The sequence below is a fragment of the Choloepus didactylus genome, chromosome 4 (assembly GCF_015220235.1).
Source record: "Choloepus didactylus isolate mChoDid1 chromosome 4, mChoDid1.pri, whole genome shotgun sequence".
NCBI classification, from domain to species: Eukaryota; Metazoa; Chordata; class Mammalia; order Pilosa; family Megalonychidae; genus Choloepus; species Choloepus didactylus.
The window spans coordinates 120299268-120326601 of NC_051310.1; the positions used below are offsets into that span (position 1 = coordinate 120299268).

Below are 27334 nucleotides of genomic sequence, written 5' to 3' on the forward strand. Positions count from 1 at the left end.
CACTGCCTCGGTGTTACCTTTTCGTTCCATGAGTGACCCTCCTCTACTCAAGCCGGCCTGTCCTTCTCTTACCTTTCACATATAAACCACCACTACCTTGAATTTTATGTATGTCATCATTCCCTTTCTTTTCTTTATGGTTTTACTACTTTCATTTGCTTCCCTAACCAGCATATTTTAGGGTTTTGTGTATGTGTGTGTGTTTGAATTTGATATAAATGGAGTCATACTATATGTATTCCATGTATTCTATTGCAACTTGCTATTTTTTCCTGCAACATTACTCCCCTAAAATTTAGCCATATTGTTAGCTATAGCTTCAATTCTTTCTTTTTCATTGTGTCTAGAATTCTGTTTTTTTAGTCTATAATAGTTTATTCTATATTATCTATTCTATATCAATGTATATTTGAATTATTTTCACAATAATGATTTTATTTTCATTATATTTATTTTTAAGGTTTCCAAACTTTGGCAAGTGATACTGGTTTTCTATTTATAGTGGTTGTGTAGAGGTTCCTTCTAAAATAAATTTATTTAAGTAAAGTGAGTAAATTTAGAGAAAGATATTAAGTAAATAGTAGATCGGTTAGTCTATGTTGGTAAAGAAACAAAATTCATGAGTTTGTTATGGACATATCTGCAGTTTGGAGAAAGTTATATCTGTATGAAATGTAACAGTGAACAATTACCTCTCTGACCGGACTCTGCACGCTCAAGGCCACTGCCATGTCTATCTCCATTGCCCTGGACCTCACTCCCCACCCCTCCCAGCATCCCACTTCACACCCAACCTTGAAGAACTGCCTGTGGTTCCCTTCATGGATGTCCCGTGGAGTCTTGGCCTCTGAACTTTGGTTCAAGCTTCAGCCCCACTTGTGCACACACATGTCGCCTGGCTAACCTCTACTTGTTTTGTTGAGACTCAACTAGTTGTGACTTCCTTTAGGCATCTTTTCCCAACCCACATTCCAGTCAGAGACAGATGCCACCTAGGATGCCCTAAAATCTCACCCATGTCTCCACTGTGTCATTATAGTGTTTGTGCACTTGTCTTGCTCAGAAGGTAGCAAGTTACTCAAGGCTGGGAGCCACATCTCCTTCCAGCCTAGTGCGTGGCACGTGGAGGGGCTTAGACAATGCATGTTGGGTGAATAAATGATACATTATTTTTGCTTTGAGTTTTTGTTTTTTCTAAAGTGCAAACAGGTAGAAAGTTTAAAAAGCCATGTTTCAGTTACATTAGCTCCACCAGTTATAAGGGAACAGCTTCTGTGGTACAGAATTGGTAAAAATCATTTGAGACCAGAAACAGGGAGAGCAGATGGAAGTATATAGGTGAACATCCAAACAGTAGGAATGGTAAACCTCACTTATCCTATGGGATAGCTCAAAAGAAAAAAAAAAAAAATTGTTTTTACATTTGCTAGAATAAATTGAAATGAATTGAAAACTCTTGATTTTTAAGTAAGGAATAATCTTCAGGTTAAGGAAAACAGCCATCATTCTTGATTCTAGTTATCGGAATACCATTGTAAATAGCTTTTTTTGCCAAAATTCTTTACGTTTCTTTGATATTTTAGCATATATTTCCATTTATATAGCTAACATACAAGAAACATTATTTCCTATGTTGACATTTACTATGAAATTTGTCTTGACTTTGTTTTGAAATTGCATGGCTAGTTCCAGGCCAACTATTGAAGAACCAAGTAGTCTGTTAAAAATTCAGATTCCTAGGAAAAGCAGCATGTAAGCATAAGAAAAGCAAATTGCTCTAACTGCTGTGAGATGTGAAGTAATTAATTTCAAGTGTGCTGTATAATCTGTTTGGTACCTTCACATTCTTTGAACGTGGGTTTTAGTCCATTGAAGGAAACAATAGTTTCCCAACTCAAAAGGGCCAGTATAATGGTTGTATGTACTAAAAGCTTCAAATAATTATGTAACATTCCATTAGTAGACTGTATTTTTAGTGAAATCACTGGCCTCTGATCAATAAAACTTCTTTTTAAGTGTCTATAAATTGAAACCAAGAAATGAAAATTCTGATCAATGTTCAGCTAGAACTAATTACTTTAAATCGTCTAATAAAGGTCACAATGACTATTTTAAGACCTGGCATACTTATTTTCATATATGAAATGTTATTCTTTTCTTTTATTTGCAAGAAAAGGGACAAAATATTTCCCATCCACACACACCATTAACCAAAGTCACAGTGGGGCGATTGCTGTAATTTTATTTCATAATTCCAATATGACTTGATGTTTTTCCTTGTTCTCTCTCTCTCTTTCTCTCTTTTCCCCCCTCCCTCCCCCCTTCTCTTACAACTTGCTCTACAGAATTCTAAATATGAAAATGTTGCATAATGATCTGATGAAAATGACCAGTTTGATTATCATTGTGGTATGTTGTCACTCTTTTTGTGGAAAAGCTGTTATTAAAAATCTGAAATATATGGGTAATTGCCTGTCTCCAAAAATATAAGCATTGAGAGAAATCAAATCAAAAGAAAAAAAGAATCTCATATACCAGCCCCCAACAAGTTAAAAATATTTCTTTTTCCTTGTTCCATTTCAGTTCTTGCCCATACATTGTTTCTACGTGGTTGTGATAATGTTACAGATACATTGTCTTTTGCTTATAACTGCTTTTTTTAAAAGGTTGCCTCATAGTCTTCATAATTAATTTAAACTTCTTTGTAATATTGCATTGGGTGGTTGTACCAGTGTACTCTCGAATGTTTAGATTGCTGACAACATTATAATATGGTTTCATTATTGACAAAACCTGTGCGTCAAATGAGAGAGGGTGTGTGTTTTGACCCTGGATCTAGTATATAAATCATCTGATAACATTGACCATCTGAAAGAAAATTTCTCATGGAGCACAAAACCTACTTTTGGCTGTGAGTAGGCATGTCTCCTGTAAGAGATGTGATACCTCCCAGACTTGCTGGACTTCTTGCCACCAATATCTTTCTTATAAAATCTCAGTCTAGTTTCCCTGTTGTGACCATAAAGCCAGGACAGTGAGGAGCTGAGTTGCATAGACGGATTCAGCCCTTTCGAGGTCCTAAGCCTTGGGCATATTATGGTGTCCTCCCCCTCAAACTCTCTCTCATTAAACAAAATGTATTAGTTCAAAGAAATTCAGCAAAGTTCTGAGTTTTGCCATGATGGTACTTTGATCTCTTTTTGTAAAAAATATCAAATTATTTCAAAACTTTATTTTTGTTTCCTTTGGGGGTGAAGGTGGAGATACCCTTGCTTAGTTTTACCCTGAGCACATTTCCTCTTTTCTTGGATAACTCAGCAACTGATAACAGCTTATTAGGTTTGGTGTTCATAGAAGAACAGTAGTTCTGTACCCAAAATTCTTGATCACCAATAGGAAACAGAAATATTGTCTTATGAACTTGGAGCAATTTGAATTTTTCCTTCTAAATTCCAGCATCATTTTACATAATGTGGGTTCCTTTAGTCTAACTGGTTCTATTGTGGTAATTCAAAGGCTACTAGTAGAGAGATGAGTAATTGGACTGACTTAAGCATGTTTTCAAATGAGGTCACCATCAATGCAAGGGGATTTTGAAGGAAGAAAGGGGATTTTGAAGCACAGACTGTACTATTAACAAAAGGCTCTCCCGGTGCTGTAAGGCCACCAACCGGAAGGTAGTCTTTGTTATACAGGATGTGATTAATATTACCTCATCATTTAATTTTAGAACTCCTAAAATAAAGATGTTTGCATCAATTAAAGGTACATGGTGTGTAAACTGAGAATGCTTACTTTTTAATTGATAATTACAAAAGTAATATAACTGCATTACTAACAGTTTGGAAAATAATGAACTGAGAGTCTCCATAATCTTTTTCTTGATCCCTGCAAATATTTTGTGGTAGCTCCCTCTGAACTTTTTTTTTAACATTTTTGTGACCATGTTTTATATATAAGTTTACATAATGTTACTTCATGTGAATTTTTTATGTTTACAGTTTTCCTAAATTATTTGTAATTTTTGCATAAAGTTATTCCATAATTTTCCTGATCATTTCCCCTATTACTGGACATTTAAATACTTAATTGCCTATCCTGTATGAGTTGATAATTACCAGGGCTCTGTTCCAGACCTTGTTAATGCTGATTATACAAATGATGTAGATGCACTAATCCTGGTGTGATTTGCCTTCTCAATCAATTTTGTGCAATTTTTACTGAATTCCTTTTTGCTTCTTTTCTTTTCCTTTCTGTTTTTATTATTTGTGGGTAGAGGCTATGTTTGGTCATGATCCACTTCACAGTTGGTCACGATCCACTATCTTTCTTTCCTCAGTGGTGAAAGTGGTGCTGGAAAGACTGTTGCTGCCAAATACATCATGAGCTACATTTCTAGAGTGTCTGGAGGAGGCCCCAAAGTCCAGGTGAGTTGTGATAGCCCATTTTGAGACCCTGAGCTATGTGAAATGCAAAAGGCTCTCTTTGTTGTTTAAAAAAGAAATTTTCTTACACAGAAAAGATACTGGCTCTATAACCAAGAAATTGAAATCTGCAAAAAATAGTGTATTATGAGATGGAAATGGCTAATATATAAAGAGCTCCTAAGAATCAATAAGAAGACCAACAGTCCAAAGGGAAAATAAACAAAGAACATGAAAGACAGCTCATAGAAAAGGAAATATAAATGGCTCATGAAACTCATATAAAGATACTAACCTTTGCTGGTATTAAGAGAAATACACATTAAAACTATACCAAAATATTATTTTTTACCTACCAGATTGGCAAAAATATTGTAGTATTTTTAAAACTCTGTTGATAAGAAAGTAGGGACACAGTTACTCTCATATGTTACTGTGATAGGAGCATGAACTAGTGCAACTTTTATGGAGGGAATTTCAGCAAAATCTACAAAATTTAACTCAGCAGTTGTGCTTAAGTGAATTTATTCTTTAGATATACTCATGTGTGTAAAATGATACATGCCTAAAGTCATTTGTACTGGCAAAAGACTGGAAATAACCTAATGTTCATTAGTCAACTGGTAAAGTAATTTCGGTAATTGTAATAAAGTAATCGAAGGATGGAAAACCATATAGCTGTTAAAAATGAGCTTCTTATACTGGTATGGAATGATCTCCAAGATATGTCATTAATTGAAAAAAGCAAGGTGCAGAACTTTGTGTATAACATGGTACCGTTTGAGGAAAAAGAGAACATGTATCTGCACTTGTTGGGTATGCACAATGTACTCTGGAAGATACGCAAGGAACTGACAACTGGTTGCCTTCGGGGAGGGGAGCTAGGAGGTTGGGAAGGGTGTGCACTCCCTGTATACCCTTTTGAACCTTTTATATTTGGAACTATGTGAATGAAATATCAATTCAAGAAATAAATGAATATGTTAAAATAGAAAGAAAGAGAAAGGGAAAAGAGCCAAAGTAAGAAGGAAAGGTTAGAGAGTAAAAGGGCTGACAGAAGACGATAATGAAGAAACAGAAAAGAAAGAAGGAAGGAGAGAGACCTTTGGAAAGGGAGAAGACAGAGCAAGAATGCAAGAGAGGAGAAGAGAACAGGCAGAGAAGAAAGACTCAGGAGGAGAGTATATGAATGGGGTAGATTCTGCTTCATCTGTCCTTCATTTCACTCATTGTGGTGGCAGAAACAGCATCAGCAGGAATGTGTAAGACCCCTGCCTCCTGGGAAGACTGCGAGTGCTGTGATGGTGGACTGAGGTCCGTGCCTGAGCTCACAGTGCTCGCTGCTAGCACTGAGTGCTGCTGAATCTCCTTTGATTGAAACTCATGCTCCCCATTAGTATTCACTGTGAAGATTCATTTTTCAATCAGAATCATTTAATAAGCAATGTTACTGCCATGGTCAGCTGTAGACTTTTTTTTTTAATTCAGTTTTAGATATATTGACATACCCTACAATCAACCACGGTGTATAGTTATTTACAGTACCATCGTATAGTTGTGCATCATTACCACAATCAATATTTGAACTTTTACTTTACTCCAAAAAGAATAAAAACAAAAGTAAAAAAGAACACCCAAAGCATTCCACCACCCCCCCCATCCCACCCTATTTTTCATTTAGTTTTTGTCCCCATTTTTTTACTCATCTGTCCATACACTGGATAAAGGGAGTGTGATCCACAAGGTTTTCACAATCACACAGTTACACCACGTAAGGGAGTGTGATCCACAAGGTTTTCATAATCACACAGTTACACCATGTAAGCTACATAGTTATGCAATCGTCTTCAAGAATCAAGACTACTGGGTTGCATTTTCAGTTTCAGGTATTTCCTTCTAGCTATTCTAATACACTAAAAACTAAAAAGGGATATCTATATAGCACATAAGAATGCCCTCCGGAGTAACCTCTCTCAACTCCATTTGAAATCTCTTCTCAGCTGTAGACTTTTAAAAAATACATTAGAGCTCTCTTTATTGTGGATCTGTCTACTAATTAAATGCTGCTCCATCGGGTCCTGGTGGATTGTGAAGCTTAAGGCGTAGTTCAAAAGTTCCTCACATAGAGCTAAAGGGCCTTGGTGTATCCTCTTTGTCTGAATGGAAGGAAGAGCTAGGGCAGCACTGTGCAATAGACATATAATGCAAGCCACAGTGATAGCTTATCGTAGTTTTTTTTTTTTTTTTAATGAAGTTTTACTGAGATGTGTTCACATACCCTATGAACCATCTGAAGCGTACAATCACTGGCTCACAGTATCATCACATAGTTGTGTATACAATCCCATGATCAATTTTAGAACATTTTCATTACTCCATGAAAGAAATGAAAATAAATAAGAAAACCCATATCCTCCCATTGCCCTTATCCTGCCCCCATTATTGACCCATAGTATCGGTGTAGTCCATTTGTTACTGGACTACATATACTTCCCTATTAACTCCTTGTAATAGTGTCATACATTTGTTCTAGTTCACGAAAGATCTTTTTAATATTTGTATGGTTAATCACAGACATTGTCCACCACAAGATTCACTATTATACAGTCCCACAAATGTATTTTTAAGTGTTCTAGTAGCCCCATTAAAAAAACATAGAAACATGAAATTATAATTTTAGTATGTAGCCAATATAAAATATTGATGAGATAGTTTACTTTCTCTTTCTGGTACTGAGTCTTTGAAATTCAGTGTGTACTTTGCACTTGCAGCTTATCTCATTTGGGACTAGCCACCCGGCAAGTGATCAACAGCCACATGTAGCTTGTGGCCTGTGTATTGGACAGTGAGTGCAGCTTTAGAAACTAGGTTGGTGTGGTTCAGTCCATTTGCTTTTCTCTATTCATGTGATTGTACACCCTTTCCTTAGAGGGGAGATGTGGGGACAGGAATCCAGAATGCTGTTTTGTGAGTGAGCTGTCTCTTTACATAAATTTGCTTGTTCTCTTTTCCTTGACATGCTTATCGCATGCTGCAAAATTTGAACATCAGGTAGTTGATAGAGATGGATGGATGGATGGATGGATGGATGGATGGACGGATGGATGGACGGACGGATGGATGGATGGACACATACATAAATATTTTCATTTAAAAAAAATTGTAGATAATTAAAGAAGGGAAGAGGTAAAGAAGAGCCTCTTTTGTTATTCTGTCCCTAAGAGAGAAGCTAGGTGTGATAAATTGTGCAGACAGGTCTGGCCAGCAAAGAAAATATGTAAAAGATTAGTCAAGATCCACAAGCTCAAAATTAATTTTATGAGGAAGAGCAAAGTTTATATAAATCCATGAGCTTTTAAAAGAAAGTAGGCAGCTAGAAGTATGTTTCTAAGCTTTGAAACTGACCCCGTGGAAGGACCACCCAGAATTTGCCGTTGGTGCCACTGCTAATGACGAATTCCTGGTTGGGTTGGCGTGCCAGTTCTCATTCCTCGTGGCCATTTATCTTCTGAGTGTTCAGTAGTTGCCAAAGGAATACTTCAGCTGTTACCTACTCAATTAATAGTGCCTTACTCAAACCCCATTTGTTACAGACTGTGACCTAGTAGCCAGACTGCAGATGTTTCAGTTGATTTTTCTCTTCCTGCTTTCTTATGAGGACAGTGATACACAGCTCTTGGCTTGGAATTAGTCAGTAGCTAAAGAGCACAAGCCAGAAGACTTGTTATTTCTGGAACATGTTTGTCCATAGCATGTGAAAAATTAGAAGTATAAGGAATGACTCACTTGTTCAAAGACTTCTCCAACATCAAATCCTGTCTGTTGAGCTGTCTCAAGTGCATGGTGTGTTGGCACAGTTTTCAGCCTGGCACAGAGCTAGAATCTTTGAAAACCAAATTCTTACCTTCCAGTAGGCCAGGAATTGTGCCACACAACACAGCATTGACTCTTGCTGCTCTAAGTGTGGATGTTGCTGGCAAAACCAGCACCACCAGGATGTCAGACAGAAATGCAAACTTGGGCCCCAACCTAGACCTATGGAATCAGAATTTTCATTTTAACAGGATCCCCAGGAGATTCATGCATATCAAAGTGTGAGAAGCACAAAACTTGTTTCCACAATCTTTTTTGAGGAGAAGGTTTAAGATGACTCTCATTGCTGTGCAGAGGGTGGGTGCAGGGGAGAGAGGCCGGTAGTGTAATTGGTAAGGTGTAGTGATCATAAAGACCCCGATTAGTAGAGAAACCCCTTCCTGTTTCACTTTCCTTCCTTCTTTGATTCCTGGCACACTTGAGAGTGCAGGGTGAGGCTGCAGCAACCAATTTGGAAACCCAGTCTGGGAATGTTTGCAAATTCACGTGTAGCTCCTCATTTACTGTTTGGCTCCAGTGGACCCTGTATCAAGCCAAGGGAGTTGAGAGTCCTGAACATACAGACAGGTTTAGATCTACCCTGGTGAAAGAATGAATCCCCCAGAGACCTCCAGGGACACGTGGAATTGGGGCCTCTCACCTTACTGCATCTAGAAACCAGTTTCTCAGGGAAAGATTGGCTTTCCGCTGTGCGGTAATGTTAGCACCTTCCTAACCTCCGGTCTGTTTGCTGTGACAGCATGTGAAGGACATTATCCTGCAGTCCAACCCACTGCTGGAGGCCTTCGGGAACGCCAAGACCGTCCGCAACAACAACTCCAGCCGATTTGTAAGTCTCTGCCCTGATTCAGCGAATGTCGCCTGATTGATGATGTTGATAGTCTTGATTTAACTCCGATATCCCAAAGGAAACGGGAGCTTTTCACATACCATCAGGAGGCCTCCGTTTCAATCTTCTCTTCATTTTTTGTAGTAGCGTGCTCTCGGGCTTCAATTTGCCTTTTGACTGAAGTTATTTGTGGGTCTCAGGGATGCAAACAAGATAATTTTGAAAGCAGTTCTCAACTAGAGTTGCCTTCCTAAGGAAAATAAAACCGGATAAAAATGGCATCTCTCATCCTGGAAGAGCTTGATTTTGTGCCATGGAGAAAAAACCTTCTTTCCCAGACAGAGAAACAAGTAGAGTGAGGTTTTGTGGCCGAGTGGTGATGGTTTTGCTGCCTGGGACTTGGTCTGACACCTTGGAGGAAGGAGACCTTTGACTCCAGCCCCCAGCCAGAGACTGTGCTCCTCTCAGTCAGCCAGAATGAGCCTGATGGTCGGAGTTGTCTGAAGTTCACTCCCTTTCCTGCCCATCGTAGCTTTGGGTTTTTGTTTTTTGTGTATTTGTGTAGCATAACATCCCAACGTGACTGGACCTGGTGGCCTCCCAGATTGGCTCTTAGTGGCTCACTTACCCAAGGTGATGAAAGTGTTTGCCTTGAGGTGGATGCTCATTTAGACATTTTTTCTGGCTGGGCATCTCCCGAGGGGGTAAATTGGAAAGCTGGCAAAGATAAATCTGAATATATTCCCTTTGACAAATAGCCGGATTCACAGAGAAATGAATGTTTACCAGGTAGCTTTGATTTATGTAGATTTTGCATCTTGACTCAGACATAGATTATTTCTGGCACCAAAGCATTCAAGGGGCCATCTGTGAGTCTGATTCTGGACCATTTAAAAATAAATTATATGGGAATTTTGGAGAAAAACAATTTCTTTTTAAATCTCTATTTTGGAAGGAGACTTCTATTTCCAAGAGAATTCTTACTAAATTCTCATGCAGTAATTGTTAGGTTCCCTGGTGAGTTCTATTTAGCAGACTTGTCCTCTTTTTCCTTGCTGCCTGATATTATTCACACTGTTTACTCATGTGTTCATCTCTCATATTTTTCTGCTCAATGCCTGGGGTGTGTTATCTTAAAGAAGTTTCTATGTAATGAAAATAGGAAAGAAGATGTGAACTAAATTTCTACTTGACTTTTTTTTTCTAGTTATAACTGCCTTGTAAAATGCTAAGGCTTGACCAAATTTAGCTCTCTAGTTACCTATCTACCCGTTTTTGTCTTTCTTGGAATGCAGAAAAAATAATTAAAATGAGGTTTTCCCTATTTAAGTTATTCACTTTCCTTGGACAGGTAAGATACATCAATCACTTTTTATAAAAGCCAAAAGAATCATTTGTTGTTTTGCTGATTAAAAATGTCAGACAACCCTAACAGAAAGATGGAAAAGAATATGTTTGGGCAATTCACCTATATACACAAAACAGTTTCTGAGGGCATCAAAAGATACTCTCACTATTAATGAGAGAAATGAAAATTAAAACAATATATCATTTTCTGTCTCTAAGATGGGCAAACATTAAGGAGATTGATAATACCTGGGGAAAAAGATACTGTTGCTTGAAGTCTGACATCCTCCCAGGGGAGCACTTTGACAATTTTTATTTAAACTTAAAATGTTCGTTATCTTTGACAACAATACTACTTTTAAGTTAAATTATGTAAGTTCCCTATTAATTTCTTATTTTAAGAGATCCATAAAAATACTGTTAAATTTTAAAAGAAACACTACAGAACAATGCTTATAATAGGGTCTCATTTTTGTTTTCAAATGGACATATATTTTTTTTTAATCTTCATTTTATTGAGATATATTCACATACCACGCAGTCATGCAAAACAAATCGTACATTCGATTGTTCACAGTACCATTACATAGTTGTACATTCATCACCTAAATCAATCCCTGACACCTTCATTAGCACACACACAAAAATAACAAGAATAATAATTAAAGTGAAAAAGAGCAATTGAAGTAAAAAAGAACACTGGGTACCTTTGTCTGTTTGTTTGTTTCCTTCCCCTATTTTTCTACTCATCCATCCATAAACTAGACAAAGTGGAGTGTGGTCCTTATGGCTTTCCCAATCCCATTGTCACCCCTCATAAGCTACATTTTTATACAATTGTCTTCGAGATTCATGGGTTCTGGGTTGTAGTTTGACAGTTTCAGGTATCCACCACCAGCTACCCCAATTCTTTAGAACCTAAAAAGGGTTGTCTAAAGTGTGCTTAAGAGTGCCCACCAGAGTGACCTCCTGGCTCCTTTTGGAATCTCTCTGCCACTGAAGCTTATTTCATTTCCTTTCACATCCCCCTTTTGGTCAAGAAGATGTTCTCCGTCCCACGATGCCAGATCTACATTCCTCCCTGGGAGTCATATTCCACGTTGCCAGGGAGATTCACTCCCCTGGGTGTCTGATCCCACATAGAGGGGAGGGCAGTGATTTCACCTTTCAAGTTGGCTTAGCCAGAGAGAGAGGGCCACAGCTGAGCAACAAAGAGGCATTTGGGAGGAGGCTCTTAGACACAAATATAGGGAGGCCTAGCCTCTCCTTTACAGCAACCGCCTTCCCAAGAGTAAAACCTATGGTAGAGGGCTCAACCCATCAAACCAACAGTCCCCTACGTCTGTGGCAAATGGACGTATTTTATAAAACATAATTAAGCTATATGTAATCACCTTAATTCAAAAGTTTGAACATTATGTTACAGTGACTCTTTGGTGGGAGGAAATGGAAGTGGCATCAGGATGCGATTACGGGTAATTTTACTTTTAAAAATGGCCATGTAGTACGTTTATAATCATAAAAATTCATGAATTTCTATTTGTAAATCTTTTTACATTTAAAATATATGTTATGAACTCTTTCAGACTCTTTTTTGTTAGTAATCATTTGCTGTCTGTCATTGAATTAAAATTTTTTTTGTTCTTATTAGAGCTTTTGTAAGTTTACAGAAAAATCATGCAGAAAGTGAAGTTTCCATATACCCCCCCACTATTTTTAAATAATATAATAAACATCTGTGAATGCCGCACTCAGCTTAAGAAATAAAGCATTATCAATAGAGTCAAAGTTGCTTTCCATTTAATTATCAAAATGCAGTATCCCCTTGCCTTTATAAAATGTCTTTCCCCCCACAGTTTAAGAACAGAAATCTTAAACTTCTTTAAAAATTTTTTTATTAGAGAACTTGTGCATTTACAGAACAATCATGCATAAAATATAGTTCCCCATAGACCACCCTATTTTTAACATTTGCATTGGTGTGGTATGTTTGTTACAATTGATGAAAGCACATTTTTATAATTGTACTGTTAAGAATTTCTAACTATGTATAAGCATTTCCGTACATTAGAGCAGAGATTCTCAGCCTTGGCTATTCATAAAAATGACCTGGGCACTTTTTAAACCTGCCCAAGCCAGGGTGCCTCCTTAGAGATGCTGATTTATTTAGCCAGGGGTTGTGCCGGGCACCAGGCTGTCTCCTGGGTTTTCCAGGGGACGGCACAGCAGGGTGGAGAGTCCCTCCTTAGAAAGGCTTAAGAGTTTGCCACTTACTACACCTGCCCTTCCTAGATTTGCATGTCCTGTTTGATTTCATTTTCTCCTGACGGGGAGTTGGGGGGTGGGGATGGGGGTACTGAATTGTCCCTTTCTAAACATGCAAAAAGGAAGAAGTGGTAGAGGACAGTCACAATAGACAGCACTAAGGATCTTGTTCAGCCCGCTTTTCTCAGAAACCGCAGTCATGCAGGATAGCAGCGGTTTGTGTTTCTTCTCTGTGCTTTGCGCTTCTGGGTGTTTATTTGTTTCTGGGTTTATTTGGAGGGGCGGGAAGGGAGGGGTCATTTTTAAGTTAAAGGATAGCCTTCTTTTTTGATCTTTCAGATACCTTGAATCAGCAAGTAATTTAACAACAGGGACACCCAGCAGGCACTGGCTGCTGTAGGCAACAGCCAAAACATGCCATGCACTTTTCTTGTCCTTAATGAATTTGTGTTCTAGTCACAGACTTGAGACCCAGCAGGATTCACCCCTGAGACGTGTGGGTTTTGTCTGTTGTACAGATTTTGAAAATATTGAATGTGAATGCTGTTAATCTGTTTTGGCCTTAGGCCACACCACTCCCTCATGCTCACGTGCTTGTCTTTCCTTCATTTAGGTTTGCCCTGTACTAAAGTTTCTGGGGAAAGGAGAGAAAATAGATTCTAGTAAGAAAAAATTCATTTACTTAGCAATCTGGATACCTTTATGAGCTAAATTCTACATTTCTATTCTCCTTTGTTCCCTATTAGTAGTAATTTTAAGGGGAATAATACCAATAATAATAGTAACCACAATAATAAAAATCCCCACACCCACAAAGAACTGGAAAGAACTTTATTCATAACCAAATGTTTTTCTTTTAAGTAAGCTTTTACGATGCTCCAGAGGTAATGGGATTGGCTGCTTTTGCTCAAAGCCATAAAGTCAACCAGAAGGAATATTTGCTTCCTCTGAAAGCAGCTGATGGAAGTCAGTCTTATTAGACCAAGGACACCATATGAACTTCTGGTTTAGGAGTCAAGTACCTACTGGGAAAAACGGGCAAGGAATATCACATATCCTTATTTAGTTCGGCCTGCACAATGGAGTCTCTCAATACAGAACTGTGTGATTGGACAAGAGCATGGTTTATTGTCTGAAAGGAAAAGGTGAGGAAGTCTAGAGCAGAATTGGGAATAATTCAAAACATGTCTTTCATTAATGAATTTCCTTGAATTATATACTATGTGAAAAGCTTGTTTGGAACATCATATCTTTATTTACCAGCCATTGAAGGAAATCCCTAACTTTCTTGTAGGGAAAATACTTTGAAATCCAGTTCAGTCCAGGTGGGGAACCAGATGGTGGAAAGATCTCCAACTTCCTTCTGGAAAAATCTAGGGTGGTGATGAGGAACCCTGGAGAGCGGAGTTTTCACATATTTTACCAGGTTTACCTTTATATTTTTTTCTTTCCCATTTATTCTTTCTCCACATTAAAATATATATATATTTGTTTTTTCCACTTAGCTGTTAGGTTTAGACAATCTAGTCTGGCAAGCCAAGAAATACATATTGGTAGAGTATGTGCAAGTCTATGTACAAAAGAATTGCGAGACTATTTCTACTCTCAAAGAGAATAAAATATAGATGGGGAGATAAGACCAAAACACCCAAAAGTTAAATTATCGGAAAAGTAGGAGTAGGAGTGTTCGATGCTTTGCTAAAGAGGAATTCAGGTGTGGAGATTTGACGGGATGGTTGGGGAGATTTTAAGGAGGTTTAGCTCTTGATGCATAAAGTGCAGGGGGGAGAGATCAGGGGCCCAGAGTTCCTAAATAAAGGTTGAGAAGGTGAGAGAGGAGAAGACGATCAATAAACCCCACTTCAACCATTCTGTAAGGGCAGAAGTCTCCAAAAGGTGAATTGTTGGAGGAAAAACTCCAGATAGGGTTGGATCATTTCAACTTAGACCCTCAGAAGGCCTGGGGAGTTTGGAGATAGATCATTGTATAGGATGCTTTTAAGTTGTGTTCCAGGCTTCAGCAATCATTTGATTCTACTATTAAAAAATTTTTTTAACTGTAATGATACCATAAACAAATTTTTTATGTTTGGGTTTATTTATTAGTATAATATTTAGATATAAAATATCTGATCCACATTAGATTTTCTTCGAAAAGGGCATGGTGACTGTTTCTGCTTTGTTCTTAGTTCAACATCACTGGATTAGAAGAAGAAGTTAAAACTGTGGTAGTAGCTCACATTCAAATTTTTCAATTATATAGACATCTTAGATGAAGACATATCATTCTTGTAGTTGGTACCTATTGACTGAAAAACTACATAAATGACAAAAGCTTTTGCAAATTTAGGAATGCTTTTAAAGGTATTAGTCAAAGCAACATGTACAAACAATTGAAACAACAACTGCATGACACCCTCACACAAAGCATATTATTTATTTGAGCCCTAGATAGATGTGCATAAATGGATTCCAGGATCCCTTCTCGTAAATGCAACCCTACCCCCCCTCCAGGAGTCCTCTGCCCACAGGCTGGAAACCACCCAAGTAAAGGCTGGGAACCTGATGAGCTCAGGAAGGAGACAGGGTTTAAGAGTATGACATAAAATCACTGAAGCTCTGAAATAGATGAGACTCCTGTGGGAGTGAGTGTGGAGAGAAAAACAATGTCCATGCAGGACCGTGGGGACTGACCACATGTACAGGACGAGGAGGGAGTGAAGAGCCAGTGAAGCAGACAGAAGCAGTCAGAGAAGGAGGAAACGCAGGATCCCGCAGTGTCCCCAGTGCCAGGGAAGCCTGGAGGGTGAGCAACAGGATCAGGTGCTTATAGCTGTTTTCAGGAAGGGATGGGGTTGGGATTTGAGAAGCAGGAAAGGATTGTTGGATTTAGCCCCTGGAAAGTAGCTACAGGAAGAATTTCAGCAGAGTGGTGGGAAGAGAAGCGAAAAATCATGGTGAGGAAGGGGATTCTGCAGAGTGAAGAAGTTCACAATGTCAAGGAAAGGCTTCCAAAGAAGGTACAGAGTAGCCTGTATTCAAAAGGAGGACTATGTGATATGAGTGAGGAGAAGACTGAAAAATGGGGGAGAAAAGTTCTTCCTCAGACAAAAAGCAGAAGGAAAAAGAGGAAGTGAGGGGTACAAAAATTTTATAGAGATGGGGATGAAAATGAAGGGAGCCTGTCATAGGATGATCTAGAACTCAGTAGTAGAGATGAGGACTCCCAATTTGGAGAAGGGAAACCAAGATATCATGAAGACCTTGACAAAGATGGAAAAGTGTGTTGAGGAGTTGTCTCTGCTCTATTTTCCTAAATGTTTGTTGGGTTAGAGCCAGTGGTGTTGGAGCCAAAGCTGGCTTGTATGGACTGTGCACATCTCTTTCCACCTCTCCCTTCAATAACATCTTATTGGGAGTTTGAAATCAATTGTGGTGGGAGTATTGACACCACAGAAATTGGCAGAAGCCACAAATCCGCTTTTCTTTTCTCCCAAGAGTCAATTGTTAAACATTTTCCATCGTACTTGCCCAGACCTGAGGTAGACATCTGAGATGGAACAAGAAGTCAAGGGAAGTTGTCAGGAGGTTTTAGAGGCAGGGAGCTAAGGCTTTTTTTTTTTAAATATATACCCTGCAATGAGAAGCATGGAGGAGCCAGCTCCACTTGAGAAGGCTATAAGCAAGTTAGGTAGGAACTAAGTAATTATAATCAGTTTTTTTTTCTCCACCCTTTCAAGGGATCCCACAAGTGGAGCAATATAGTTCTATTTAATGACAAAGGGAAAATTCTCACTCTTGCAGATCTTATTAGGTTCTAAAACCAGATTTTGCAGAGATGATTTGGGGTTTCTACAGGTAGAGCAGATATTCTGAAGCCCCTTTATATTTCAGGGACTAGGTCCACCAGCATTTTAGAAAGCAGCATAAAAAGTCCTCACTGCCTTGGCTCAGCTCTAATGGTGACTTGCATGCTTTGTGGGCCACCTTGCCGACATCCTGCATGTTCTTGCCCCAGCTCATCGAGGGAGCCTCTGCAGAGCAGAAGCACAGTCTCGGCATCACCAGCATGGACTATTACTACTACCTGAGCCTCTCTGGGTCGTACAAGGTGGATGACATCGATGACAAGCGAGAGTTTCAGGAAACTCTGGTAAGTGCTGATTGGCCCTCACAGTTGTTGAACTCTTTTCTTAGAGAGGCAAAGCAAAGAACATTCTTGTGTTCTTAATCAGCTTTAGACATTTTAGAACACCTTTAGCCTTTTCTCCACCCTTCTTCATTTTTTTTCTATTTTCTCTTCACCTCTGCACTGTACAGATCAGAAGACTCTTCTACCATGCTATTCCCATTGTTTGTTTGTTATGGTACAAGTTGTGAAACTAGTTGAGGTAAGATTATTGAGGAGCCATGTCCTGTGGCGGGGGTGGGGGTGGGGGGAATGAGTCAATCTAGAACATTCTGGAGGTAGGTTGGTCATCCATTTAGCCTAAAAAAAAGTACGTCACCACTGCTTCTTGAGTCAGCTATGAGCCTGGCCCATCCCTCAGCCCAGACCTACAACTGAGTGGGATCCCCGGAAACGGCAACAGAGGCTCAGTTTGAGGGGGGCCGACACTGTGTTTGGAAGGGACAGGATGTTCAGACACATTGTGGCCTGGGTACCAGGAAGCAAGATGGCATCGAGAGACCATAGGGCCTCAAATTAGCTGGGAGGAAAGAATGTAGATAAGAGACCCATAGAATGGTCCTAGGTTTAGTTCTCTTAGGATAAGGATATCTAGGACTCAGACATTTTAGCTGCTTTTAATGGACTTCATGAACTTGAGAAACAAGACTTTTTAATGATGCTTTTATTTGATTCCTTCGAGATATTTCATCAAGATCCTTTTGCAAATAAAATCTATTCTCGGACCCCCCCCCCCCCATCAAGGGAATGATCTAGGAGTCGATTTGGAGTAGCTGGAAAGAGGGGAGCATGCCCTTAGGGGTGGCGGTTGGCAACAAGAATACACCAGGGGTGCAGGAGAGGCTTGATACCTTGTGTGCAGCTGCCACCCCGTCTGAGTGTCTCTCCTCCTGGAGCTCTCCTGTCCTTACCCCTGGGAGGATCACATGCTATGTTGAAGATAGAACTGCCCTTCCAGCATGGCTTTGTGCCCCGAGAAGAATGTGGGTGCATGCATTAGTCAGTGAAAATGTCTCACAGGAACTTCCAGCTACCATTGCGGGCCAAGCCGAGTTAGTCCCTTTGCTCTAACTGCACAACACAGCCTCAGTTCTGTCTTCTTTATGACATGCTTATATAAAATAGGCGACCAGCTTGCCTGGATAGTTAGTTCCGAGTCTTTTCTCTTCCAGCACGCGATGAATGTGATCGGGATCTTCGCAGAGGAGCAGACACTGGTGCTGCAGATAGTGGCAGGAGTTCTCCACCTGGGAAACATCAGCTTCAAGGAAGTGGGCAACTACGCGGCGGTGGAGAGCCAAGAGTGTGGGTAGCTTTGGCACATGGTTGTAGAACGAGGGGAGAGGGCTGTTTAACTCACATCAGAAGTTTGCTTAGATCTCAGTTAGGGTATTTTGAAAACAGATGGGAAGTGCTATGTATTCTTCTGTAGAGAGCAGAACAGCCTTATGAGAGACTAGGACTTCTCTATGCACCTGGCCTCTCCTCGCCGCCAGCTCCTCCAGCGGAGGAGATGATTAATGAAATTGTTTCGCTTTACCGTTAGTCTTAGGGAAATCTGGCACAATTTCACCTCTAGTTTTAAAAATAAAGTGATATCTTTAATGAAGATTAGAGTAATGGTTTAACAACTCAGAAGATTAGTCTTGTAATGAAAACCTTTTCTGTAACTGCTCTTTAAGGTCTACATTCACCTAAAAGTCTTGAAGAGCAATTGTTAGAATATATGTAGATACGGAGAGCTCACAGGTTCACAGTTTGCCTGTGGGTTGGATTCGATTCAGTTGTTAAAAACAGAGACAAGACAGACATCCGCTATTACTTTGTCGTTGCTGCTATAGTCTCTAATGAGGAGCATTCAGGATCTCCTATCAGTAGTAGTTATGGACCTCAAGACATGAGTGATCATTTTTACTCTTTGAGAAGAAACCAGGGTCCTTCCTGCAGAGAGACGTTATCAGTTCTGTGTGCCAGCAACCACCCCAAATCCTGTGGCATGTGACGTTAGCCTCTTGGGCATCAGATGACTTTCCAGGCTGCTCTCGGAACCCACACATCCTTCAACCACCCAGGAAGACATTTTTTCCTTTCTCAGCATTCTTCAGGATATAAATTTAGATGTTAAGTAATAAATAGTATCACACTCATTGCTGACAAGGCAGTGGGGATATTTCCATTCCAAATAAGGTTCTCTTTTATGTTTTTGTTTTCTTTTCTGATAAAAAAAGGGAAGTTCTACTAACTTCTCTTGTCTATCTGATAAAGAGAAAGATGGATTATGTTTAACAGGGAAGAGGGGTGGGAAACAATAAATATACAGGGTGTCCATAAAGTTTAGCAATGTGACCTAATAATGATAACTATGTTTCTAGACTTTATCGACATTATCCTTCTCATCTAATAAATGTACATATTCATCTAGCAGGGCCAGAATTGTTAAGAGAACATTGACAGTTTGGATTTGGTAGTTGTTTCTGTGGAAGTAGACTGGATTTTCCTTGCCTTTCCTGAGTAGTAAAATCCTTTATTGCCTCTTTATGCTTAAGAACAAAGACATGACACTGAAACAGCAAGCTCTCCCCTGTATCTTTGAGAAAGAAGTAGTTCATTCCACACCGATGTGCAGAGGAAACAGCCTCCTCCCCTAACTGGGTAAGGCTCAGGATTGGCCCCTGCCTGTGAAGTGCCCAGATGAAGGTGGTGGAGAGAAGGAGATCTGAAAAGACTGTACTTGAAGCCAACGAGGTTTAACAAAGAAATGTGTCCCCCTCCCGATACTTTTCTTCTATTGATTTTGGGTTTTTATTGTTGTTGTTTTTCAGTTAGTAATACATTAACCTGGTTCAAATAGGTGTACAGTGAAAGTTCTTCCATCTACCCCTTTGTCAGTCAACTTGTTTCCCTTCCCAGAGTCAACCAGTATTTCCGGTCTTGTGTTTCTCCCCAGGAAAATGTGTTCCAAAGAGACTGTACATATCCATTCTTTTTTCTCATTTTTGGGCAATAATGGGAGCATATAGTTCAATGTATTGTAGCTTGTTCTTTCCCTTAACATACATCTTGGAGATAATTCTATACCAATTCATAAGGCGCTTCATCCTTTTTATGGCTGCGTAGTCTACCATTGCTTGTCTATACTTTGATTTATTTAACCAGCAAATCTGTTTTTGGACATTAATATAGTTCTGATCTTCTACTATTACAAACAATCACAAAATGAATAACCTTGGTTTGTGTCATCTTTCTCATATTTAAGTGTATTTGTGGAATAAATTCCTAGAGGGAAGTACTAGCCAATGCTTTTATAATGGAGAAAGCAGACTTTCTTCTGTCTAATCTGCTGTAGGAAAAAACAACAACCAAAAAACAAAATTGGTAAGATTCCCATCACAACTAACCTACTAAAGCAAAATAGCCATTAATAACAGCCAATTTTGTGTTACCTGACCTTTGGACAATAGAGCTAAAGAATTTCCTTATTTAAACCTTGATGTTGCTGAGAAGCCAAACAAACCTCAACTTAGGCACACATGTGCAGTCATCATAAATGAAATCAGATGACATAGTTTTGGAAACAAGTCTTGCTCAAAAGATGTTAAATAGCAAATTAATCTAGGAATTTTACTAATGGGAAAAAATACTAATTAAATAACAACTGGGAGTACAAGTGTGAATGCCCCTTTGCCCCATTGTTAATGGAAAAACAGAGGTAAACCACTTTTACCTTGTTCATTTCTTATAAATTGGTAAAAATGGAATTTTGTTTTGCTTCTTCTTTTCAGTCTTCCCCACGCTTTGGATCTAAATGGAAAAATTAAATCCAACTTTGCTTTACACTTTAATGCAGTAATGGAAATCAATCTTCATTATTAAAATGTGCTGAAATGTTACCTTCTAACAGATTCTTCTGTTCTATACAGTCAAAATTAGTCATGCTGCTTCCTTCCTCTACCATCCCACAGCCTCCAAGCTTCTGTCCTGACACTCTTATCCAGCCACACTGCTACACACACCCTCATGGAAATTCACAGCCTGAAGGAAGTCACTATGAGCAGCTGTGAAGTTTCAACACCTGGGCAGCCACTGAAGAAAATAAGAGGCTATGAAGGCTTGCACTTAAAAAACAGGCATGAATTTTTATTTTCAGAGCCGTTCTTGATGTCCTCTCTAGCCCTCTTGGCTATTTACTTAAGCTATGGCTCTCATTCTTGGTGAAATTCAACACCTTGTTTTTGGAGTGCCTGCAGTCTTCAGTCATGTCTCCTTCTAGAGAAGACATAGGAGAGATGGAAGTACAGCGTGCCTCTGTCAGTCTTGGTGTCTGTCTGGCTGTCTCTCTTCAAGGACTCTCTTCCTTATTCTGTTTCTCTAGCTGTTGTCATAGAAACAATGGCATAACTATTTTTACCAAATATTTTAACCATGCCCCCACTTTAGCATTTTACTGGGGAGAAGCCCGTATTTACAAAACAGACAAATCTGGGGTAATTGTTCATTTTATACTACTATTCACTATGGGGTTCCCGTGAACGGTGAGGGGCCCTAGTGAATTTACTAAAACCATGGATGCTATCTATTCTCTGTTTCACGTGGGGTATGCCCGCCCCTGGCTGTCTACCTGGTGATGTTGATAATAACTAACATTCTAGCTTCCCCATAGTGAAGGGCTCTTTATACAGTAGGTACTTTGGTAAACATATACCTAGACTCTTTTTTTTGTTTGTTTCATCTTTGTTTTTTCTTTACTTATATATAAATGGTAGGCCACTTAGAATGAAAGACTTTTGGGACATTTCATGATTGTACTATATCAATACAGCAAAAAAAATTTAGTCTCTGGAATTAAAACTCGTAATTCAGTGAATTAAAAATATCTTTCTTCATGAATAAAATGTTACATTTCAAAACAAAGCCTAGCAGTTTATAAGCTGCTATATATAATAAGCAGCTAGTTGTAGTCTCTTTGAAGAAAATGAATCTATACAGTTATATAGGTACTTTTAGATTTTCTTTAAAGACAAGTGAAGGGACAGATAGGCTGAAACTTTCTAACACTCTTTCTACTTACTTCTACTTGGATGATATATAGGGTTATAATAGTTTGTTCACACATTCACAATTATTTTTATTTCATCTCTTTTTTTCCAAGTAGTACTTGAGGGATGTACTGAGACAAATTTGACTTCAATGGTCAGGTTATTTCAAGTCTTGAAATTCAAATTGCTATTCTAAGATTTTATTAACAAACGATATTGTGATTAAAAAAAAAACAATTTTAAAACTGAAATGTTGAAACAATAGCATGTAGAGATGGGATAACCTAGATTATTCCTGTGTAGTATTTTTCATATCTTTAACCATCATATATGGTCAACAGAAATAAAACCTATTCACAGAGCTATTTGCCCCTTTCTTCAATTTGAAGCAACTTACATGGTTTTTATCCTATATTAATGGTCTCTTTTTTTATCTTTGTGAATGGAAATATTTAGGCATTCCACATGCTTTATGAAACCACATCTAAAAATTTTCAATTCCATTCTTTGTCTGAGAGGCAGAAATTTACAACACTTATTATCAAACGTGGAATTATCTTTTTGAATCACCTTAAGTGTTGTGTTAATTACTAGCATATGTCTGATTCTTAGCCAGAATATGGAACTGGAGGGGTTCTTCCTTCATACTAGAAAATCAATATTAGGGTACAGTGTGTGCAAATGTATGTACTGAAGAACTGCAAAATTGTAATCCACTTTCAGTTTGCTAAATAATTTCTTGGTGGAACCACTAAGGGAGATACAGCATCTTTGTGACCAAATCATGAATTAATTCTTATAAAGCCAGTTTTGATTATGTTAATCCAAGTAATGCAGTGGTGGCAAATTGGGTAAAGGCCAAGTTTTACTTTTACATTTCCCCAAATGCTGTCTCACTTGATTTAGGAGGACTTGGGAATACTCAAGGATTCTTATCTTCCAGGAAATTTCTGCCACAAGAGTTGTGTTCCTGAAAGTTTGCACCATCATTAGGAATGGATTTCTCATTCTCTATCTGTGATTGGAGAATTGGCTTCTTGGATAAAATCTTTATGTGTGTCTCCTGGTAAAGGAGAAGATGTGGTATGACAAAGAGCTTTTTGCCTTTTGGTGAGAAAGAGGTTATGTCTTCTATATGTTGCAGTAAAATTCATCAAGTGCAGTTTTGTTTTATCTTTTCCAAGGTCTTCAGTGCATCCTACTGGGGCATAAGCTTTCTTGATTGCAGTTGGGGTTTTCAGTTTTCTTAGTAGTTCAGCTTGTACTTGTCACCAGATGTAAATTAGACATTTCTCTCTTCAGTTCCCAGTATGCCTGTTGTATATTATCACTTGAAATGCTTAGTCTTTGGAGAGCTCTGCTCTTCAGATTGTCTTCCTGAGACAGATCTGTTTGTTTGGATTTTTGTAGCTCTATTTCGAGATTGTTACGTTCTTTCCTCATCAATTCCAGCTCTTGTGCCAAACCATGGATCTTCAAGTGATAGCTCAACTTTTCCACCTCCCAGTTAGATGAAGGGGGATTTAAATTCCTCTTCACCTGCTGAGTTTCCACTTCTGTCCTTAGCTGGAGGAGTTCTACTTCTTTATACTGTAGCTGTTCGTTGAATACTTTCAAAGATTCGGAGTTTTCTCTGTTTATTTTATCCAGTTTGCTCTTCAAATTGTCTCTATCCATGCAGACCTTGATCCGCATGATAGGCCTTATTTACTTGTTTTCGTCCCACAAATCCAGCTACTAAAAGCTTTTCTTCCAAGAATCTTATTCATTAAGAAAGCATTCTCTTTCTGTGAATCATTAAGTGGCTTTTTGATGTCTTCATATGCAGTGACAAGGGCAAAATGTGAAGCAACAGACTCATCTCCTGAATATGTTGAGACTGGAGTCACTTCTCCCTCCTGTGGGCTTTTTCATGACTCAGAATGCAGATATCATCTTCTACGAGTTCATCCATGACAGCCTGCAGCCAGGTTACGTAGGGCCGCTCTCAGGACCACTGAGTTTCGATTTCCCAGTGTTTGGAAAAGAACCGAAAACAAACAAGGTCACCAGTAGTCGCGGGCTTCTGGTTTCCTCAGTCACTGCCGTTTCCCCAGCGAAGGCGGCTGCTCCGGAAGCACCGTGGAGACGTTTCCATTTCTTTTGCCTGGGCTGAGCCAGGCCCAATGTGACCCTGCTCTCCACAGGGGTCCAGGAGGTTCTCTGTGTGTGTATCCAGTCGGATTCAGCGGTGTCATCTGCCCCTGCACAAAGGTGTTTCATTATGCGTGTTTGTTAACATTGCGTGTGTGTTAACATTAAGACTAAAGTGAAGGAAATGGCCACTGGCAAATTAGCACATTTGATTTTGTTCACCTGTCCTTTGTGAGAGGCAGCCCTGCCACTGGTCAAAGCAGTTCTGTAGAACATTTGTAGACCATTGTTCTGGGATTATATTTTTTTAGAAATGAATTTATTGACAATCTCAGTTTAGTAGTCTGTATCGAGAAATGTTGGCGCGTTACACTCCAACACTTTCTGTGAAATGTGAACAGATTATCCTGTATTGGGAGCCTTGTGCTTTTTCAGCATTATCATAAAGTCTTTAACAAAATCCCTTTCTCAGAGAATTTTGGCAAGGTGTTATGCAGAAAAAGAAAACTCGTGTCCAGATTTTCATTTGAGTCCATAAAAATCTTTCATTCATATAGGAGCATTATTTCAATGCCCAAGAATGGTGTCATTTATTCACATTAGAGCATTTTGACTAGAAACAAAGAAAATTTCCTTTATATCCCTGGCCTGCCTCTGAAACAAGTTGCTGATCCATGGGAGCCTCAGTTTTGTATCTGAAAACTATAAACTACCCTACTACATGTCCATGGGATTTGAAGGGTTTGCTGTGCTAAGAATGACAATGCTTCCCTCTATTTCACCCCATAAACCACCCCCAGAGTCATCTTCCTATAACACCCCTCTTAAGAAGTCATCCATCTCCCCCTTTTGCCCAAAAGTACCATTCAAGAACCCCCACTTCCACCTTAATTTCTAGCTACAGCTGAGAAACTACAGTCAATGCTAGTCTACTTGCTATACCTCAACCACGTCTCCTGATTTCCTGCCTGCTTGCCTTTGCACATTCCATTCCTTTCTCCTGTCCAAATCCTATTCATTCTTTTAAGTCCTGCCCAAATCCCACACCTTCCTTGACTGCCCTAACAAACGGTAATATTTCCCACTTCTAAATTCCCACAGGACTTGATTACCTGTTAGTGTCATATATGCAGCTTTTAGGAGCCCTCATTATTTGGTAAATATCCTTTCCTCATCTGGATGGTCTTCAAGATTTCAAAAATATTTCGTATCCTGTCCTTTCCTTTTAGTAACCCTACACATGACAAACAATAAATACATGAGTGGTTGAAATTATTAGTTCAGTAACATCAGGTACTTCAAGCTCTTTTGGAATGATGTTTTGAAAACATTGTACCAAAAAGGAAGAAAATAATGTTTGGAGCCAAAGCAGTGTTAGCTCCTTCCTGCCTGTCTTGCTGCGAGTGTTGGGATGTCCATTTTAGGCATTTAGCTGTGATCTCAGCAGGGGGATTGTTTCTCCATCCTTCTTGAGTCACTGATTTGTGTTATTGAGACTCTCAGTTGTCATGGGAATTGACTCATATAATAAGACAATTGGGAAAAATAAAGCAGATGGATGTGTGTGGAATTGCTGATAAGCAGCATTTACTAGGTTGTAAGTTTTGGAGGTCTGATGATGGTGTCTTGTGTTTACACACAAAAGTGCCTCCACATGTTTGTGACATGAATTGTTGACGTTTGGAAAGAACATCATTTGTTTGTTTGTTTTCTATAGTTTTGGCTTTTCCTGCATATCTTCTGGGGATAAACCAGGACCGGTTGAAAGAAAAGCTAACGAGCCGGCAGATGGATAGTAAGTGGGGAGGCAAATCAGAGTCCATCCACGTGACCCTCAACGTGGAGCAGGCCTGCTACACCAGGGATGCTCTCGCCAAGGCCCTGCACGCCCGGGTCTTCGATTTCCTGGTAGATGTAAGTAAACTCATGGTGACTGTGGTGAGGCTTCGTATTTTAACGATCAAGAGTAAAACTACTAAAGGTTTTGTTTTCATATTTCAGCTCATTCCTTTTAACTATTATTTCACTCCTCTACTTTTTAACCCTCACCCTGGGGTCACTGAATCCCCTTTTACTTCTAGAATTGCCCATCAAGACACATTAGCTAAACCTAATGTAATAACAGCTTCTTGTGGACAAAATATTTAGTAAAGCCAAGACTGGAAACCAGAAAAAGAGGAGGAAACCCATTGTCATGGACCTTTCTCGACTTTTGAGCCTAACGGTTTAAGAATGCTGTATTTGTTATTTATTCCTGTGTTACACCTAGTGACTTAAAACTTAATCTCTTACAGTTTATTTGGGAGAGGCATAGCTGAGAGGTTCTGACTTGGGTTCTCTCACGAGGTTGCAGTCAAGATGTTGGTTGGGGCTGTAATCAGTTGAAGGCTCACAGGGGTGGAGGAGCTCCTTCTGGGGTGGCACCCTTTTCTGGCTTCATGCTCTCCAGAGGGCTGCTTGGATGTCCTCACAGCATGACAGCTTGCTTTCCCCAGAGTGCGAGCTAAGAGACAGCAAGGAAGAAGCCACAGTGCTTTTTATGTCCTAGGCTGGGACTCACAAATTGTCACTTCTGCCATGTTCTAGTCATTAGAAGCAGGTCACTAAGTACAGCCTACGCTTAAGGAGTGGGTGGGTGGGGGTGGAATTGGGCTCCATCTTTTGAAGAGGGGCGTATCAAAGACTTTTTGGATATATATTTTTAAACTACCATAGATGTTTCCAGTTACAGCATAATCATATATATACTTTTACATGCATTCTTATACATATTTATATGTATCACATTTATATCCTGAAATTAAATTTGCCTTTCAGCAGTGTAGAGCTGCCAGTGAGAGTCTATGTTAATCACTGTAGCCTATAAATGTTGGAATAATAATAGCAAACACTTAAATAGCCCTTACTATGTGCCAGGTACTTTTGTAAGTATTTTAGAATATCTAAGTCAGTAAATTCTTACAACAGCCCTGTGGAGTTGGTCTTATTATCTGTAGTTTGCAGATATGTTAACCGGGCACAGAGAGGGTAAGGCACTTGCCCAAGGTCACACTGCTGTTAAGTGCTAGATCGGGGAATTGAACCCAGTTAATCTGGCAGTGCTCGTAGACATTCTGCTCCTCTATCTTTTATAAGCATTCAAGACAGAAGGACCCCTGGGGGACTCCAGTCTAGGGATGAGCATACACCCATTAGAAACAAAAGGTCTGTGATTAAATTCAGGCATCAGCACCTACAA

The 27334-nt window shown here is 39.2% G+C and overlaps 1 protein-coding gene and 1 pseudogene across 1 annotated transcript in view; one reads left to right on the forward strand and one right to left on the reverse strand.

Annotated features, from left to right (window-relative positions):
* MYO1E (myosin IE) overlaps nt 1-27334 on the forward strand; it is a 209927-nt gene that overhangs the window by 113812 nt on the left and 68781 nt on the right. The window contains exons 5-10 of the mRNA XM_037833824.1: nt 4340-4427; nt 9037-9126; nt 14033-14164; nt 16757-16891; nt 18100-18232; nt 25814-26010. Coding sequence (XP_037689752.1) covers nt 4340-4427; nt 9037-9126; nt 14033-14164; nt 16757-16891; nt 18100-18232; nt 25814-26010 — 775 coding nt within the window. The remainder of the gene's footprint in view (nt 1-4339; nt 4428-9036; nt 9127-14032; nt 14165-16756; nt 16892-18099; nt 18233-25813; nt 26011-27334) is intronic.
* LOC119531950 lies at nt 22753-23917 on the reverse strand (annotated as a pseudogene).